The 18,505-nt window shown below is 40.6% G+C and overlaps 2 protein-coding genes across 7 annotated transcripts; both read left to right on the top strand.

Annotated features, from left to right (window-relative positions):
* Positions 1 to 8,467, top strand: LOC101764099. Of its 6 annotated transcripts, none has more exons than XM_022827440.1 (11): positions 1 to 61; positions 140 to 486; positions 587 to 652; positions 811 to 888; positions 1,014 to 1,073; positions 2,280 to 2,357; positions 2,483 to 2,542; positions 2,640 to 2,957; positions 4,468 to 6,613; positions 7,848 to 7,953; positions 8,067 to 8,467. In XM_022827440.1, exons 2-8 carry the CDS (start codon positions 409 to 411, stop codon positions 2,751 to 2,753), a joined length of 534 nt encoding a protein of 177 aa, XP_022683175.1. In that variant the 5' UTR covers positions 1 to 61; positions 140 to 408; the 3' UTR covers positions 2,754 to 2,957; positions 4,468 to 6,613; positions 7,848 to 7,953; positions 8,067 to 8,467. The 6 variants fall into 6 exon arrangements, with proteins under 6 accessions (XP_022683175.1, XP_022683176.1, XP_022683179.1 ...); XM_022827441.1 differs by having other exon boundaries at positions 2,640 to 4,627; positions 6,542 to 6,613; XM_022827444.1 differs by having other exon boundaries at positions 2,640 to 4,500; positions 4,577 to 6,541; positions 7,848 to 8,467.
* A 4,874-nt stretch (positions 8,468 to 13,341) lies between these two features.
* On the top strand, positions 13,342 to 18,402 carry LOC101763704 (putative RNA-binding protein Luc7-like 2). The gene is made up of 13 exons (XM_004952979.4): positions 13,342 to 13,662; positions 13,804 to 13,856; positions 14,538 to 14,706; positions 14,786 to 14,849; positions 15,682 to 15,761; positions 15,872 to 16,028; positions 16,177 to 16,238; positions 16,319 to 16,378; positions 16,729 to 16,787; positions 17,083 to 17,164; positions 17,309 to 17,358; positions 17,468 to 17,698; positions 18,019 to 18,402. The coding sequence occupies exons 1-13, from the start codon at positions 13,516 to 13,518 to the stop codon at positions 18,044 to 18,046; spliced, it is 1,242 nt and encodes a 413-aa protein (XP_004953036.1). The 5' UTR covers positions 13,342 to 13,515; the 3' UTR covers positions 18,047 to 18,402.
* Positions 18,403 to 18,505: the final 103 nt, after the last annotated feature.

Here is an 18,505-nt window from a genome sequence, read left to right as displayed (position 1 = left end):
GAGGGCATCAGAGGCATCTTGCGTCGGCATCCGAGTTCACCAGAGGCATCTTCAGAAAACGGTAAGTTCTCATTACGTTTTTCAGTTCTATATTTCAGATCTTATCTTTTTGTCTTTTAACATATAAATCGTGCAATAGGAGCTTGGTAGGCAACATGGAGTTCTCTGGCTTCTTCATGCAGACACATCTGATATACTGGTGGAGCAGAATCACCACCAGATCATGAAACGGCGAGTTCCCTCGATGCATACCTTACCTTCTCGCATCGAGTGCATGTCATATGTTACAAAGATGTATTCCTACAACGTGTCCAAGAGTGTAAACCCTATCTTGGAAGACGTAATCTTGCACTCGACAATCGCGCTGGTAGGATTGGGGCCTGGGCTACAAACTACACTATAGCCCATATGCCTCGACGGCGGAAGCCCATCAGAAATACTCTTCCAGGGGAAGCCCATGGAGGCTCGCTGCTCTCTAGTAGTGCGGTATGCTGTGGCCCGCTTTTCTCCTGTATATATGGATTCTCAGGTGAGACCATGAGAGCCTTGCCTTTTCCTACTTGCCTCCTCCACACTGACGACACAGAGCCCCCACCGCCTTCGCCTCTGCCCGTCCGCCGCCTTCGCCTTGGTCGCCGACCCCATGGTGCAGGTGATTCTGCGGCACTCTTAATCTAATTGATCGAAATTGGGGACTCAATGGGCTTTGAGATTTTTGGCGTTCGTGAGTTTGCAATTGTATTTCTATTTGGATCGCACATGTGGTTTTAGCAAGACAATCTTTTGATTGCTTATTCGACTCACCTGCAGGAGGAGGGTGTTCTGGTAGAGCCGGCGCTCGTGGAGCAGGGGGAGCAGACCCCGCCCCCTCTGCTTGCACCTCTCACTGTACGATACCTAGCTATTTTGATCAGGAACTCGATGCACCTGTGCGATTTTTGGTGTTCGCGAGTTTGCAATGTTTTGATCGCACCTGCGGCAGTCTTCTGATTAGTTCTTCAACTCGCTTGTAGGTGGATGTTCTGGTGGACCAAGTTGAGCAGCCCTCCCTACCAGTTCCTACGCCCCTCGTGGTACGCTACATTGCCTTTACTTGTGTTTCGCTATGGTCCTCGAATGGCTCGTTCTGTGTGTAGCTCTGCTATTTGCTATATACTGATGGGATGGAATTTTATGTTATGATTGCAACTTAATCTTGGTTTGCTTCCAGATGGATATATGGAGTATTATTTTAGTAACTCAAAAGAATGCAAATGATGTATTTACTCTATCTAACTGTCCTTGGTATGAGTATAGTTACATTATTATCTTGATACGAGCTTAGTCACATATTCAATGCTTAATGAGTCACATTGGTGTATGTGATGTTATTTTGGTATCATGTGAATGTTCACAGCTCTAAACCAATGAGAGTCTGATGTGCCAACTCCTAGGGTTGTGATGTTATTATGGCACAACATGCAAGCCCTCAGGATACTCCATGTTATTTTGTTTGTCTGCACTATGGTGGATACCTTAAATGCTATTTTTAATACCTCTAGTTTTTGCGGATCACAATAGTTTTTATTGGCTATTACTTTGCCGGTTTCTTCGATCTTTAATGGTTTGTTGCTTCTGTTGGGTTTGGGATGTCGGTCAATGCCTTTATATTGAGTTCCATTTGGACTTTGATTATTTGTTTCTAGAATATAGGCTTATTACCAATTTTGGGATTATTTTCTGCAAGCCTTGTCTCACGATTTCACATGGCTGACCTGTTATGCATGCTGCTGAGTGGATTTATACGGTCTGTGTTGAACAATTTGATTGTTTTTTTCTTCTGGGTTGATATTTAATTTGATTAGGGTTGGGATTTGCTGTTGGGTTGATATGTAATTTGATTAGGGGATATTTTATTTATTGAATGAAATTGCTTATTGCTATATTTTTTTTCCACATGTGTTTATATGGTAATCCTAAATTTACATCTGCCTTGCGAGATTATTAAGCTAGCTCGATCGAACTATTAACTAGCCGAGCCAACCCTTTTCTCATTTTGTTAATGAGCCCAAGATTAACTCGTTAGGCTAATGTAGCTGGCTCGGCGTCCAAATAGACCTAGTCACCGACCCCATGGTGCAGGTGATTCTGCGGCACTCTTAATCTAATTGATCGAAATTGGGGACTCAATGGGCTTTGAGATTTTTGGTGTTCGTGAGTTTGCAATCGCATTTCTGTTTGGATCGCACCTGTGGTTTTAGCAAGACAATCTTCTAATTGCTTATTCGACCCGCCTGCAGGAGGAGGGTGTTCTGGTAGAGCCGGCGCTCGTGGAGCAGGGGGAGCAAACCCCGCCCCCTCTGCTTGCACCTCTCATGGTACGATACCTAGCTATTTTGATCGGGGACTCGATGCACCTATGCGATTTTTGGTGTTCGCGAGTTTGCAATGTTTTGATCGCACCTGCGATAGTCTTCTGATTAGTTCTTCAACTCGCTTGCAGGAGGATGTTCTAGTGGACCAGGTTGAGCAGCCCTCCCTACCAATTCCTGCGTCCCTCGTGGTACGCTACTTTGCCTTTACTTGTGTCTCGCTTTGGTCCTCGAATGGCTGGTTCTGTGTGTAGCTCTGCTAGTGGTAGCTGATGTCGTCTTCGTCAGCAACACTCACCACCACCTGCCAGAAGGTCTGCCGCTTTGACCTCAGCAAGAAGCTCCACTACCCACTGCTGCATCACCAAGAGGGCAATCCACAACTGGGAACCATATGCGTAGGATGACGAGGAAAAATCCATTGAAGCACGTCGCTGCTGATCTGCACGGGTACATTTTAAGTCACAATAATTAATGATAAGAGAGGTAAATTAATGATAGGAGGGATCTTCTTGCTCCACTTATTTTGTAATATGATTGAGGAGCTTATCGTGGGTCACTCGGATACCGTGGTACTTCTTGGGGACACACTTCATGGTCACTCAGGTGCAGTGCCTTCTCTTCTACAATTTGTGTTCGTCTTAGTACAACGCCCTCTCTCAGATGCCTATAATAATCATGGTTTTTTTGTTATGAAGGATTTTAGCCTAACTAATGGACAATCAAATCTTAAATATGATTTTTCCTTATATTTTGAAATTTTCAACCGCAAGATAGTAGGTCGACTGCTATGCCTTTACTATCTGAATCTGAAAAATAATTTGTAGGTAGAACATTTGGTCATCATTGACTAAATTTTGAGGAGCAAATTGCAGAAGGATACTTGCATTGGTTGTTTGATCATGTTTCTTAGAGCAACTAGGCCATGATGTTAGCCTATCTGGGTGTATACACTCAGGCATGAATTGTTGAGCATATTATAATCAAGGACTGAGCATTTATTTTAGCCTTGCAATTTTTTCTTTTTATAGGCTGAAAGTTTTGTGGACAATCTCTTATGTTCATAATAACTTGCATATTCATAAAAGCTAAGACAAGAGTTGCATTAGTACTAAATCTTACCAGGAGTTTTAATGCATGTTTGAACCAAATGTAGGACACATTACATATGTATAAAAATTGATATTCCACCATTTAAATAAGCCATGTAGAATTCAAAGGAGTTTATGCTTAGTATTATCAGAGATGTATACAAATATTATGAAACATCCTAAACAAAAGGAAGTGAAGCAAGCGAACTAGGAGCTAGCGGATGACAACTTGGCAACAACTAAGAAACCGTAGCAACACACAGGCATTTATGCTAGTGGAGTATTATTTTATTAACTCGAAAATGCAAGTGTCATAGTTACTTTATCTAACTGTCCTTGGTATGAATATAGTTACATTATTTTCTTGATACGAGTATAGTCACATGTTCAATGCTTAATGAGTCAGAATGGTGTATGTGATGTTATTTTGGTATCATGTGAATGTTCACAGCTCTAAACCAATGAGAGTCCGATGTGCCAACTCCTAGGGTTGTGATGTTATTTTGGCATAGCATGCAAGCCCTCAGGATACTCCATGTTATTTTGTTTCTCCGCATTATGGTGGATATCTTAAATGCTATTTTCAATACCTCTAACATTTGCGGATCACAATAGTTTTTATTGGTTATTACATTGCAGGTTTCTTCGATCTTTAATGGTTTGTTGCTTCTGTTGGGTTAGGGATGGCGATTAATACCTTTATATTGAGTTCCATTCGGATTTTGATTACTTCTTTCTAGAATATAGGCTTATTACCAATTTTGGGGATTGTTTTCTGCGAGCCTTGTATGAAGATTTCACATGGCTGACCTGTTATGCATGCTGCTGAGTGGATTTATGCTGTCTTTACTGAACAATTTGATGGTTTTTATTCTTCTAGGTTGATATTTAATTTGATTAGGGTTGGGATTTGCTGTCGGGTTGATATGTAATTTGATTAGGGGATCTCTAATTGTAGATCTTGTTGCTCTATACTCTTAGGTGTAATCGGTTGTGTTCCGATTGCATGTTCCATTTGTTTGCAGGACCCTGCAGCCATTGGGCTCAATGTTGAGGAGGTACTGTAGATCTTGTTGCTTTGTACCCTTTAGGTGTAAAATGGATTGTTTTGTTTCATGTTCCATATGCTTGCAGGATGAGAATCTTCAGGATCAACTGGTGGAGCTGGGGGAATAGTTCCCTGAGGTACTATTCTTTACTCTTGTCATTTTATTTTTCTCTGGAAGCTGCAGTCCCTGAGGTACTATTCTTTACTCTTGTCATTTTATTTTTCTCTGGAAGCTGCATACCTCCATTTTTTTTTGTACCATTTGCTTCTATATCTTACTATTCCTAGTTTGTAGATTGTGTTGTGCATGTTGCTGCTTTCCTTTGTGTTTTGAGAGGACATAAGCAATTATATGTTTTCTCTGCAATTTGTGCGAGAGGTGTTTAGGATGCCAATGTGGCTGCAACCAGGAAGCAGTTTAGGAGATAGATTTCTTGCACTACTTTCCAAGTTAGATTTGGGCAATAGATTTTCTGTTCAACATGCTGCTTGTCTGGAATCTGAAGGATAATGATCAGTTTTGTCATTTTTGTTTCCTCAGTTGGATCAGTTGGGTTGTTAGTTTATTCTATTTGTTCAAATCTATTGTAAATATCCGTGTGACAACTGTACTTGCTTTAAGATGCTCTGTTGTTCTATTTGGTTTAGTTCATTTAGTTACACCACAAAACTCAATCTTCTATCTAGTTTTCTTGGATTGCTTCTCATAGAATCATGTTTAAGTTGAGTTTTTCCTTAACTCCTATTGATTTCTTTCATGTTTATCCAAGATAATGGATAGTTAGATGATGCAAACAGTGATTGCTAATTGTTTCCTTATACAGCAGAAGATTCCATTCTTAGTGCTCCCTTTATCTAGCCCGTATAGTTGTTTTTTGTGTTTACTTGCAATGGATTTCATTATCTTCTGTTTCCATCCTCATAATAGTTTTGCACCCTTTCTACATATATAAATTTCTTTGACATAATGGACGGTGCTTACAAGTTAAGTATGCATAATTGCATACTGACACTAAATGAGATGTCATGTGCTCTACATGAGGTTTATGTTAAACATTATGTGAAAATACCCAGTGAAATCAATGTTAAAGGATGTGCTCAGTTTGCATCAAAGACCACAATTTTTTTTAAGATACCATTGTTAATCCTACAAGTTAAAAAAGGGTGCTCTCAAGGTAAAGATGAACTTTTCAGTTATGAAACAATGAGATTGCAGGAATATGTTTGTGCGTGCTATTAAAGTACATAGTACTAGTATACTGCTCCCTGTTGTTATTTGCACTGTTGCTTTTCCCCCTTAAATATGAAGGATACCATTGCACAAGAAGATTGCTCTGTTGTTTACTGTGGCCCATATCTCTTTTGGGTTCAATTGTGAGTATTTAGGTTATAACTGATAGCCCTCAAATTTCTGGCGACATCTCTTTAATTTTCATAGGGTTTGCTTACTTTGTATTTGTCCTAGTTTAGATTATATTTCTATTTCTTTCTACGGGTGTACTTATGACAGTATGCTTCCATGGTTCAGTTTTCCATGTGTAGGTTTTCTTTCTTGGATTTCTCTACATTAACCAACCAACCCTCCCCCAAAAAAAAGAAAAAAAGAAAAAACAAAGCCTAAGGTCTTTATCTTTCGTCTGCAGATGGTATTCTAAACTTGATTGGTTGAACTTTGGTCTGTTGGAATTGCTATTAGTGGTATTTTTTAAGGCGGAATGTTTGTACGGGTTGAATTCAGATAGGGAGGTGTTATATAGTTAGACCAGACCCTTGTAATGACTATTTTTGCACATGATGTAACGATGATGTCTGTTATGCTATTTGCTCTCTCAGGGATTCAGGGTGTAATAAAAAAATCCTTGAACTTATTCATTCATTGTTGATTTCTAGAATGAAAGGTTTATCTTTTGCATACTTGCTAGTTCTTCATATTGGCAAGCGTGTTATGGTCGTCTCATAAGAACACCCAACAAGAGGCCTAATGCCTCTATGGCTCTATTTGCTGGGTCGATACTGAATATTAGATCATTGCTAACATCATGTCTTTTCAGGTGAGAGTTTGTTAATCTTGAAAGAATTTGCTTCCACATGAGAATGTCCTCGCTAACATCATGTCTTTTCAGGTGAGAGTTTGTTAATCTTGAAAGAATTTGCTTCCACATGAGAATGCCCTCCCTGGAACCCATAAAATAGGAATCTACTTTAGTATTTGCATTATGCCCAGAAATAAAGTGTTCATGCTCTTGTGTCTCTGTTTTTCTTGCGAGCACATATAAGAGCTAAAATACTACTCACAATATATAATAAAGTAGTTGCCATTGCCCATTGCAAAACTTTACAATTTCTGATAATGAGTGAATAAGTGCTACCCTTTATTTGTCTGGCCCAAGTAGTGTTCGGATTCATTCTAGTTTTATTTAATCTTTTTTATGTTCTGAAGGATTGATTTAATCTACAGTTATATCCAGGGTTATGGTTTTCAAATTCCACAATTTTGACTGGATTAACACAATTTTGACTAGATTAACATTAGCATCGTGTGATTTCAACTCATGGCACATTAATCTTGCATGACGTTGTGTACCCAGTTCCCATAACCTCAGGAACCAAGGAAAAGCGGTTAATGACAACAATATTGCGCTCTGCGTTACCTACAAAGGCATATTCATGGTGTCGGAGTTGTAGATCCGGCAGTCCACCAGGGAGTGGTTGATTTTGTAGGTGAGGGCGATTACGAAACCAAGAACTCGACGGTGATCGCAAGAACACGAAGGGATATAGGGGGTTTTAGACAGGTTCAGGCCTCCGAAGAGTAATACTCTACGTCCTGTGTGTGTGCGTGGATTGTATTGCTTGGTATGAGTTGCGTTGTGCTCGGGGGTACCCTTGGCCGTCTTATATAGTCTGATGATCAAGGGTTACAAGTCGGTTTGAATCTAATCTACTCGTTCTTTACATGGAAAGTATTCTAAGTCGGATTACAATATGCGTCCCACAACATCCGAGTACATTTGGACAGTCTAGTTGCCTTGTTGTGCACTCCAACTAACTTCGTGTCCTTGGCCCGCACACCCTTGTCGGACGGCCCACTTGTCAGGTCCGGCCAGCATCTTGGTCGGTAGGGACCTATGGGGTACCCATATCCCTCACATGGTTGCTTAGGAAATTGCCAATAGAGATGTTGCAGTTGCTAGGGACGCAGACAGCTACAATGCACTGAAGGTGTACATTGTTGATTTTTAGATTATTTCAATATGGAAATCTATTATTATGTTGTTTACTTGCTGGATTTCATGTTGTTTACTAATTCAACCGTGCTTCCATGGTGTTTACTGTTTCAACCACGCTTCCATGCAGGTAAGCGAAACAAGATAGATGAGATGTTTGCTGGAGTTGATCACCTGCGTGTGAATATAGCTCAACTGGGAAGCGTGCCGTTTGAAGTGCCCAATGAGATGATGGGGTATCGTAGATAGGCGTTGAAATTGTTACCGATTTAGTAATATTTAAGAATACATTTTGAAACAGTTAGCTCATGGGACATCGACAAAATATTGACTTTGATATATTATGCAGGGCCTATAATTGATGTCCTGTGTGGCTGCATCCTAGCTTGTTCTCATATTAAGCTTTGTGCTAAAAGGTGCCAAAAGACCCTTCGAACAGTTTTGCCCGAAGACAGATATTATCAACAGTTTTACCTCTACTGCATTTTGTTTTCGTTTGTCTTCACGCTGGGATCCTCGTCCCGTAGCTATGCTGTTACAAATCCTGAGCATCCTTCCTGCTCGTTTGTGCTACAAACGTAAATTCTCCCAGCACATGTTCTAGGAAAGTGATCTGAATATGGTTGTACTGATATGTAGACTTGGTACTATGACAGCCTATAAAAATCTTTGCCACTGACGTTTAGCGTTTGCCTAGAGGAATCTGTATGGAATTGCCTGAGTATATATTGTTGATGCAAGTTGTTTTTCTTTTTGAAACTTATTTTGATGCAAGTTGTGGTATGTGTTAAATTTCATCTTAGCGTTTTCCACTGTGGAAGGTGATCAGGCTGGAATATGGTTTCTTCTCCGGTTAACAGAATCGCTACGGGTTAAGACATCATAATAACTAGTATTGGCCAATCTTACCATTGTACTGCTATCTCTCAAGCTCAGTAATGCAGGACAGATACCAGATAATCAGGACAAATGGCAGGATGATTTTGGGAATTATGGGGTGGTTAAAGTCAGCACGCAGCACAAATACCATATACTTCCTTCGTCCTAAATTACAGTTCGTTTGGACTTTTCTAGATACATGTTATGTATCTAGATATAGTATACATCTAGGTGCATATCAAAAATCTATATATTTAGAAAAGCCAAAACGAATACTCCCTCCATTTATATTTATAAGGCGCAAACGCATATCAAGATTCAAACTTTGCAATCTTTGACCAATAATTTGAGTATTAATTTTTTATTTTTATAATATAAACTTTATATGATTGGATTCGTAATCAAATATACCATAAACAATATAATATAGGATAAATGAATGGTCAAAGTATTATTTGGAAGACCATGTCAAATCATACCATATATACCTTATAAAGAATAGAAGGAGGGAGTGGTAATTTGGGACCGAGAGAGTAGATCAAGAGCATGCACCATATTAAGGATTCCCAGCGAATTCAACAAACACGAATTAAGATAGCATACAGCCAGCACCGAAAGTAGACTTTTTGTGGAGTTGTTATTCAGAGCATCTGTAGGATCCAGCATGGAGAGCAATTGACGAGCTGGTAGTCTTTTTATCTTCTTAAAAGAGTAAATTGCCTTCATCATAAATTGATGTATCACTTTATAGTCCATTAAATTGCAAATTGTGCAATCACGTGCGACAAGTAGTTGAGGGTTTATCGTCAGGTGCGGCCCACATTGATGATTATGGGTCTAAAATGCAAGTTTTCACATAAATTGAGCGGTTAACTCCAATGTACTCGCTCCGTCCAAATTACTATTCGTTTTGGCTTTTCTAGATATATAGCAAAAGTTATGTATCTACAAAAGCTAAAATGGATTAACGCTACGTAAACTTTCCTCTACAGCTAGCTATGTATAGAGCTAGCGCACAGGACCACATTCTTCTTTTTGCAGGACCACATTCTTCTTTTTGCCCCTAGAAATGGAGCTGAATTAACAGTGATCAAGCATTCGAGGTAACTGAATTGCTGAAGCTGAATCATAACCAATACGGAATTCGAGTTAACTGAACACACACTGAGCACAAGTGATGGTATTTAAAGGACAAGTATCTGCTGCCTTCCTGAGCTTCCTGGTTATCTGCTGGTGAACTTGGGTCATTTCAATCTCTTCAGTGCCTGAATCTTGCTGTCCCTTCTGTATCACCTGCTAGTACCGTGTCATCTGTTGTGCTGCTAGGCCTTCCACCACATCACATTTGGTGCTAGCCCTCCCACCACGTCCTCTTGCGCTACTAGCCCTTCCACCATGACCTGTATCATTACAGGTCAGTCCTGAGCCACCACCTCGACTAGTGCCCGTAGCCCTCCTCCTTGTCCTGCCTCGACTAGTATCGCAGTGGTCACTCTTGGAGGATGGAGCGAGGTGGCCTTGTATCCCCGTGCTGTTCAACAAAAGTTGACTCCGAAAGTGGACCTCGTGGCTGCCTATAGAGCTGTTTAGTAGTGGATCCTGCACAAGAAACAATAAGGGGACAAAGCTTTCACAAGAGACACGACTATGAGTTAGTGCAAAAGATACAGACCTCATGGAGCAAATTGAAGGCCATGCTCCCACCTATCTGACTTGGTTCCGTGGATGGGTTTTCTTTGTTTGGTATTATGTTCTGCAATGCCACATAATTACATCAGTTTGGTGAAAGACAATAACACAGATTAAAATGGTAGTGCACATATCATGGCGCACTCACTGTACCTGAAGGATTTTTGGATCATCATCTTCTTGTAAATGAGCACCGTTTGTAGCTTCCCTGCTAGATCCATCCACGCCTAGGATTTGCTGTGCATACTTGTAGTGCCCCTTCTTGTTGTGATCAGCAGACTTGCATGTCTACGATGCATGGTTACTCTATGTTTGCTGATCTTGGTCCCTCCCTCAAGCTCAAATGGAGTCATTGCTATCTATCCCAACTCTAGCGAACATTTGATTGCCATATCTTGTTTTGATGTGACAGGTATCAACACAACTACACAAGGTCTACACCTTTTCGCCAACTCCACAAAAGAATCCTGAGTGGTGTATCTCCACATTGAAAAGCTCATCTGATGAACCTACAATAAACAACACACAGATATGACTAAATCAAAACAGATTATTCAGGAAAAAATATTTTTGATTTTACCATGCTATAACCTGACTGCACAACACAGATATGACCGAATCAAAACAGAAAGAGTTTCAGTTCCAACACACATCACATATCCACTTTCTAGACTTATATAAGCCCATGGTTTCAGTTCCAACACACATCACATAGAAAAGGGGGAATCATCATGGGGGTTGCCAAGGTCGTGGAGAATGTTATGCAAATATATAGATGGACGACAAACTATGGCATTGTGAAAAATCCTAAAATTCATTTGCAGAATTATAGAGATGTATGACTAATCCAAGTGAAAGTGTAATATCAGATAAAGCATGCTGTGATGCTAGTTCAGCTCTTCTCCTAAAAAACTCAATTCTTTCTTTGCTAGGATTTAACTCAGTCAGACACATAGTCATTGAACAAATTGCAGCTACTAGTTAGCACTCAACAGGTAGCAGCTGTGTGGTTGTCCTGCCTACTTTCTGCGATGCCTTGGGGTGCCGAGCAGAGACCGGAAGGGGTAATCCTGCCCGTCCATGGGAGGCCACCGCAATGTTCAGGGGTGGCCATGTGAACAAGATGACCCAATTTACTACTGAAAATCCAAACATCATGCCCACTGACTGCAAGCCGTCACAGCACAAATGAACCCTAGCAGGAATTCGATCCATCTTGCATCAACTCACCCCATTACATATCTGCTATTCATCCTGGCCCTAACCCTGAACTGCACTACATCCAACCAAATTGCATCATAATACAACAGGCGAAACCCCGAATCTGCAAGAACAGAAGTATGGGAACCCAAATCTGCAAGAACAGAAGTATGGGAACGGAGATCATTTACCATAGTTGGGAGGGGGGCTGCCGGGTCTCTGCCGGTGCAGTTCCATCTAGTTCTGTGGAGGAGGCTTCACTCGTCTGTTCCTTCTCTCCTGCCACCGATCACTCTGCAATTGCAGGCACCTCCGCTTCGCGTGCCATGATCGACAATAGAGAACCTGAAGCATCGAGACAGAGGTAAGGGGGTATGTGCAAAATATGGGGATGCAGCGTGCTAAACCCTCCACCTGCCACCACATCACAATGCCACTGTGTCTGCAAGTAAGCTGACCGGCCGTTGATCGTAGATACACGTCTATGACAACTTCATGAATCGTATTGCACGATTTGCAACTTAATAATTGTTGTATGGTAGACGTAATTTACTCTTATTTCCAAAGAAATAACGCACCTTAACAGTTTAGCATAATCCTAATCCAAATTGAAAGAATGCAATATTATATAGCTGGTGAATGCCATATTATTGTCGGTGACAATAATAGCTGCTGAATATCACTGACCGCCCCTCACTAATTCCCCTTCTAAGCCTTGCTTCTTAAACTTTTAGAAAATTAATTTCTTCCTACCAAGCAAGTAGAAGGTTAAAAAAAAAATGGAAGAACTGTACTTTGAGATTGAACAGTATTCCCTAACAATGCAGAAAATTCAGCAAGCAATGTTGTTCTTTGTCCAATCATATCTAAAAACACTCCAAAGTAAGAGGAAAGAATGGCAGCATGGAGCATTGTGCTTCGATCCTGTATCTAGGATTCAAATATGCAGGCAGCTAAAATATGTGTTCTGATGATCATTGCTGATGATGATAGGTACAACCAAAACAAGGCCGCTAAATCTGTGTTCTGATGACCATTGCTGATGATGTTATGTCATAGGCACAACCAATGCAACGCTATTTTGCAAGCAAAAAGAACAAACTCACATACATCACATTTCAGAATGGGTGCCAACATTAAGTTTTAGATGAAGCGCGGAATTTTTATATGAATATCAGGCCATCAGACGTAGGCCATAGCTTATTATTATGGTTACTGCACTAGGACCAACAGAACCTGGAGAAACTATAAACATAGTCACATGTGCCCACGAAACCCATAATGCCACTGCCAGAAATTTATGTTAAATCAAAAGAGGAATCATTTAGCCAAGCATAGCATACAGGAAGGAGGCGGAATTATATAGTCGTCCAAGTGTCGGACCCGATTTGCGTCGCGGTCGCGGAGACTCTCCCTCTCGTATTTCGACCCGGCTCCGACTCTTCTTCCCGATCTTTCGTTACTCTTCTCTCTCTGCTGCTTCAGAGAATGGGCCAAAAGTCCAGAGGTGTCGGCCCATGGGAATTATAATTGAAACTTTCACGTGTGTTTGGACTCTGGATCATTACATGAAACTTGCAAAAGCCCAGAGGTCATTACTTGATGAGGATGAGGAAAAACTCGATCCTCAGGATATCAACAGCTAAGTGTAAATAATAACGAGATTTATTATGCTTCGTAGAATTTCTTCTGGGGAAGCAATAGTCACGTAAAAATGTCTATTGGTCCTTTAATTTCTTTTATTATAATCTGGTTACCCCTTAAAAGATACTCCTATTTGGCCATTGGCCGGCCAAAATTTTCTGTAACTACTCACTCTCTAGCGGCATCCAGTACGTTCCAAGTTTCCAACCCAACCATCTCATCTCGTTTCAAAAAAAAAAAAAAAAAACAACCATCTCGTCTCCCTCCTCTCCCAATTCCCTATCTCCAAACGATCCCTTCCCTCGCCGCCGCCGTCTCGTCTCGCCCCCCTCGCAAGCGAAAACCCTAGGTTAGGGGACGGGAGCCCCGCCCCGCGCCGCGGCGCCATGGACGCCATCCGGAAGCAGCTCGACCAGCTCATGGGCGCCAACCGCAACGGCGACGTGCGGGAGGTCAGCCGCAAGTTCTACGACCGCGACGTCTGCCGCCTCTACCTCGCCGGCCTCTGCCCCCACGACCTCTTCCAGCTCACCGTGAGTGCCCTGGTTTCCCTCACTCCCCCCATGCCGGCTCGATTCCATTCCCGCGCTGATCTGGAACGTTCGACTCGATCCGTGTTCTCGCGCGGTTCCTGGGTCTTGGTGATGATTTCTTTTTTATGGTTGTGTTTGCAGAAGATGGACATGGGGCCGTGCCCGAAGCTGCACTCGCTGCAACTGCGCAAAGAGTATCCTTCCAAGTCCAGAGTTACTTTATTTTATTTATTTATAGTTTGTGGAGGTTAGTTTTCAAGTGACGTTTGGTGTGTGAAGACTCAGCGCCTAGCGATTCAGAATATTAAATGTCGGTTCATCCCTTTTTTTTTTGTCTGCCTAATTGCTTAGAGTACTTGATTGGTATGTCTGAGGTGATGGTGAAGTGAATTGGACATGTCTAATGGGTTTGATGTAAGTTTGCAATGTCGCCTGAGTGGCTGTACATGTGATGCGATGCTACTGCAAGATTGTTTGGATCTTTGTGACTTTCATGATGATTGAGATAAAGCATAAAATCTTTTGGTATTTATTCTACTTTACTAAGAGCATTGTGTCGGAGTAGCTTCATATTTGCGATGATTTGGGCATACCAATTGCTTTATGGATGATTCGGAATCAAGAGTCCTGTTACTCAACAATGTGAACAAATAATCAAATATTAGTGACTTGGCTTCTCAGGGTTGTTTTGATGCATTCCCTGAGGCCCGGCCCAGCACTGAAGTTTCTATTTTTCCTAAGGCATGCCCAAGTCTTCTTTTAATTATCGTCATTTTGCATACATAGATTGTCCCCTATTACCATTTGTTTGTTAGCTGTGTGTCCATAATTGGGTGCCATTACTCTGTTCTATGTCTTCCTTAGTGTGGTATTAGATATGAGGAAGCCAAAGCCAAGGGTACAGATAACTATGACCGTGAATTGGAAGAAACAATTGAACGACTTATTGTTGAGTGTGAAAGGAAGATTCAGAGAGCCCTTAAGCGCTTGGAGGAGGACGATGCTAAGGCAGCCATTGCTATATCTGTCACTGAGGTTACACAGGTACATTCTTATTTCACTTTTGTCCCCATCTATTAATTTTGATTGTTCAGTTGAAATATATGTGTGCCTGCAAATGCAGACTAAAGAAGTAATGGAGTTATCCAAACAAATTAGGCAGAAGATGAAGGATATCGATGCTTTTGGTAAGTTTGGCCAATACCCTTGTGCTTTCTTATAGGTTTCATCATAGCTTCAACTGTAATCAAGTAGAGATGTGTACCGATGCATATGATTTTGCATTGGCTCTGTTGTATGCTTCTTGTTGGCATGTTTATGAGGACAGGTTGATAGTAGCATGTTTTTTCTTCTTTTCCCTGAGTTAGCCTTGTCTATTTTTATATTTTTCACGTGACAATTGTTCGGTAACAGGAAATTATGTTGTGTTCTGGCATCCATGATTTGTTTCTTTTAGTGTTTTGCATATTTGGTCATAAACTATGTACGGCAATAACCTAATTAACCACTTGTTTTGATGCATTCCTGCACTGCTGAAAATTTACTTTTTGCTTAACCTCATTTGACAATAAAGTATATACAAAATAACATAAAATGTATTTAGAAAGATCCTTAGGACATGCACTGTCTTCTCAACACTGGAGGTATGGAAGTTTTATATGAACTATCAAGCTTCCTTAAATGCTTTGACCTTCTCTATTGACTCATCTAGTAATTTTCTTGTGATTGTGCCTATAGAGGTAATAGTGGACTAAACTATTTCAATGGAATGAAATGAACCTGTCCTTGTTTAGGAATATTTTTCTTGTTCTGCTATTATTATTTAGGTTACTCTTGGCGTTCCTTTTGTGTTGAAGCAAATTATTTGAACCCCACCCACCCATCCCACCTACCCAAACCTTCAGACATTCTTGAACTATAAATAATATCATGCTAAATTCTTTACCTTGGTGTATGATCTGCATTTATGTGTATTCATACTTTGCTAACATTCACTACATATAACCATGTGTACTATAGATCTTGAGGGTAACACAGAGGGAAAAATTCGGGCCACTGAAGAACTTGACAAGCTAAAAGAACAGAGGGCCGAAGAGCAGGTATTTTCAGATACCTGAATTTCTTACCAGACTCTTGTTTTGGTACTGATTCTTTACTATTTAAAGTTTACATTTTTATCTGGGTTTTGTTGCTGGTTATATTATTTCAGGCAAAGATGTTACTCGAGGCTTTCAACAAAGATCGTGCCTCTTTAATAAATTCTATTCAAAATGCCACTCAAACAACTACACCTGTCCCCCCTGCTGCTCCAGATGCGCGGACACAAGAAATGATAAATGAGAAACTGAAAAAGGCAGAAGAACTAGGTATTTGCCTTTTGTTCTTTAATTCCCAATAGTTTTCTCCCTTAGCGTCAAAATGCAAATCTCTGGTCATTGACATTTGGCTATCCTCCCTTCATCTCCTTGAGTATATGATGAGGTACTAGTGATATCTTAATTTTATGTTAAACAGGTGAGAGTGGAATGATTGATGAAGCTCAAAAATTGTTGGATGAGGCAGAAGCGCTGAAGAAGGTTGGTGTTTTCTTTTAATATTTAACTTTTTGTTGGAATTCTATCAGCTGACTGGGATTTTTCTTGTCATTTCTAACCAGCTGAGTGCCCGGCCACAGTCTGTTCCAGACTCTTCAAAAATGACAGCTCATGTCCAGATTGTAAGTTTGGTGTGAACTTTCCTTGCTAAAAAAAGTCATTTCTATTTTAGTTCTGTTCTGAATCCATATAAACTCTGGAGGGTGTGGTGTGAGAACTGAGAAGAGGGAGGGGGTCCTTGTATGACACTTTTCTTCTCCTATTAATATAATGATGCACAGCTCTCCTGGAGGGGAAAAAAAGTTGTTCAGAATCCCTTTCATGTATATGATAGGAGTTTTTTTTGGGTAGTATAGTATTGTTTACGGTTTACCTGATTAAGATCTTTTGCATGTTAAATTATGTTTTGCATATTCTTGGCGTTGTTATTTTGTCTCACTGTTAATGATTTCCATTTTTTGTTTTTGTTTAGACTGACCAAAAGTTGCGCCTATGTGACATATGTGGAGCATTCTTGAGCGTATATGACAGGTATAAATTCTTATTTAGCCTCTCGACAGATTTGTTCTACTAGGACCATGTATAGTTTGGGGTTTCCAGTCCTTCAGCTTTTGACAGACACGTGTACCTCCTTTTCACCAGCAGGCTTTTGGGCCCACTTTTACGAGGATTACTTTTGCAGCTAAAGAATGTGCGTTTTTATTATATATGTATTCTTATCATGCGGACTAGTTTCTAAGGTTTTAATAATTATCAGAAACTTCTGCTATACATGATAACATTATTTACAGTTGCCAGCATAGCTAACTTCTCTCCTGCCAAACAGTGACCGCCGTCTGGCAGATCATTTTGGAGGGAAACTTCATATGGGTTATATGCTCATACGTGAGAGATTATCTGAACTGCAGGTTAGTTGTATATCATGTGATCTTCTGAGTGAGGCTTAGTCGGATTTCGCTAACTTTACTGAATTCGATCAGTTTTATTAGTACTTGGTGGTTTTTATGTGAAAGCGTGACAGGATCTTGCTTCTGTTCCTTTTATATGTGCAGGAAGAAAAGAACAAAAAGCGGAAGTTAGACCGACCTGAGTATGACAGAAGGTGATAATTTTTCATCTCCTTTTAAAGCCTCATTGGTATCAACTTAGTATGTCTATTAATGATAGTGCTTATAGTCTTAAGAACTTGACCTAATAAACTGAAACACCAGGTCCAGGGAGAGGAGTGGGGAACGTGAGAGGGCTTCAAGCAGGGATCACCGCAGAGGAGACCGCAGCAGCAGCCGTGACAGGGATTATGACCGCAGAAGAAGCCACGATCGCTATCATGACAGGGAAAGAGAGAGAGAATCTGGTCGATCTCGTAGTTATGATTCAAGGAGCCACCGCAGGTCACGTTCACGTTCCCCAAGGGGAAGTTCTAGGGATTATGATCGATATGGGTATGTTTGCTTCTACTCTAGTTAGGATGTAAAATTGGAACAAAAGATGGCTGCTATTTTAATTCTCTATTTAGTGTGGTAACATTGCTTGCGTTTAAACAATACTAGATTGCTTCTACTCTAGTTAGCATGTAAAATTGGAACTCCCAGATGAATATTACAACTTCAGTGGTTTACTTTACTAGGGTCACTATGTAAGATACCTAGATAAGTAAAATTGCATCACTAGGTTATGCACTGCAGTTTCATGTGGGAAAAGAAATTTATATAACTCGTGTTTTTGGCAAATGCATCTGACTTTGTTTTGCATCTCTATGCAGGCGTCACGAACGTCGAGATCGGTACTAGATGCAAGAAACCTTGTCGAAGTTTAGGGTTTACCCTACCCTCGGTGTTCCTGCTGGGGAATTCAAGAGAGGGTTTAGGTGACTACCCCGTGACTGGAAGGCATCAACTCTTCATATGCATTGCATTATAACCAAGGGATAGGATCTGACATAATCAATGTGCTATTATCATGTAAACAGATTGTGTTGTCATGTTTTGGTGCGCACTCAAATTATGCTAAGCCCCTCGCCAAATCTGTCAGTTATTCAACGCAGGTGATTTCTGAGGTGGGACTTGTAACAACTACAGTACCACTGTAGAAGTTGCAGTGCCTGTGGTATATAAATTTATATTCTGGTCAAGGCTGTTCTAATTTCTGAAGGGGAGAATGCAAACTCCCAGTTTTAAATATGTTAGATTACTAATTACTGCGACCACGTGCGTGCTTCCGAGTAAACTAAATCGTGGTGATGATTAGAT

Source organism: Setaria italica, chromosome I (genome assembly GCF_000263155.2).
Source record: "Setaria italica strain Yugu1 chromosome I, Setaria_italica_v2.0, whole genome shotgun sequence".
Classification (NCBI taxonomy): domain Eukaryota; kingdom Viridiplantae; phylum Streptophyta; class Magnoliopsida; order Poales; family Poaceae; genus Setaria; species Setaria italica.
The sequence above is the reverse complement of the archived record's forward strand: the minus strand, read 5'-3'. Positions and strand labels throughout refer to the sequence as shown.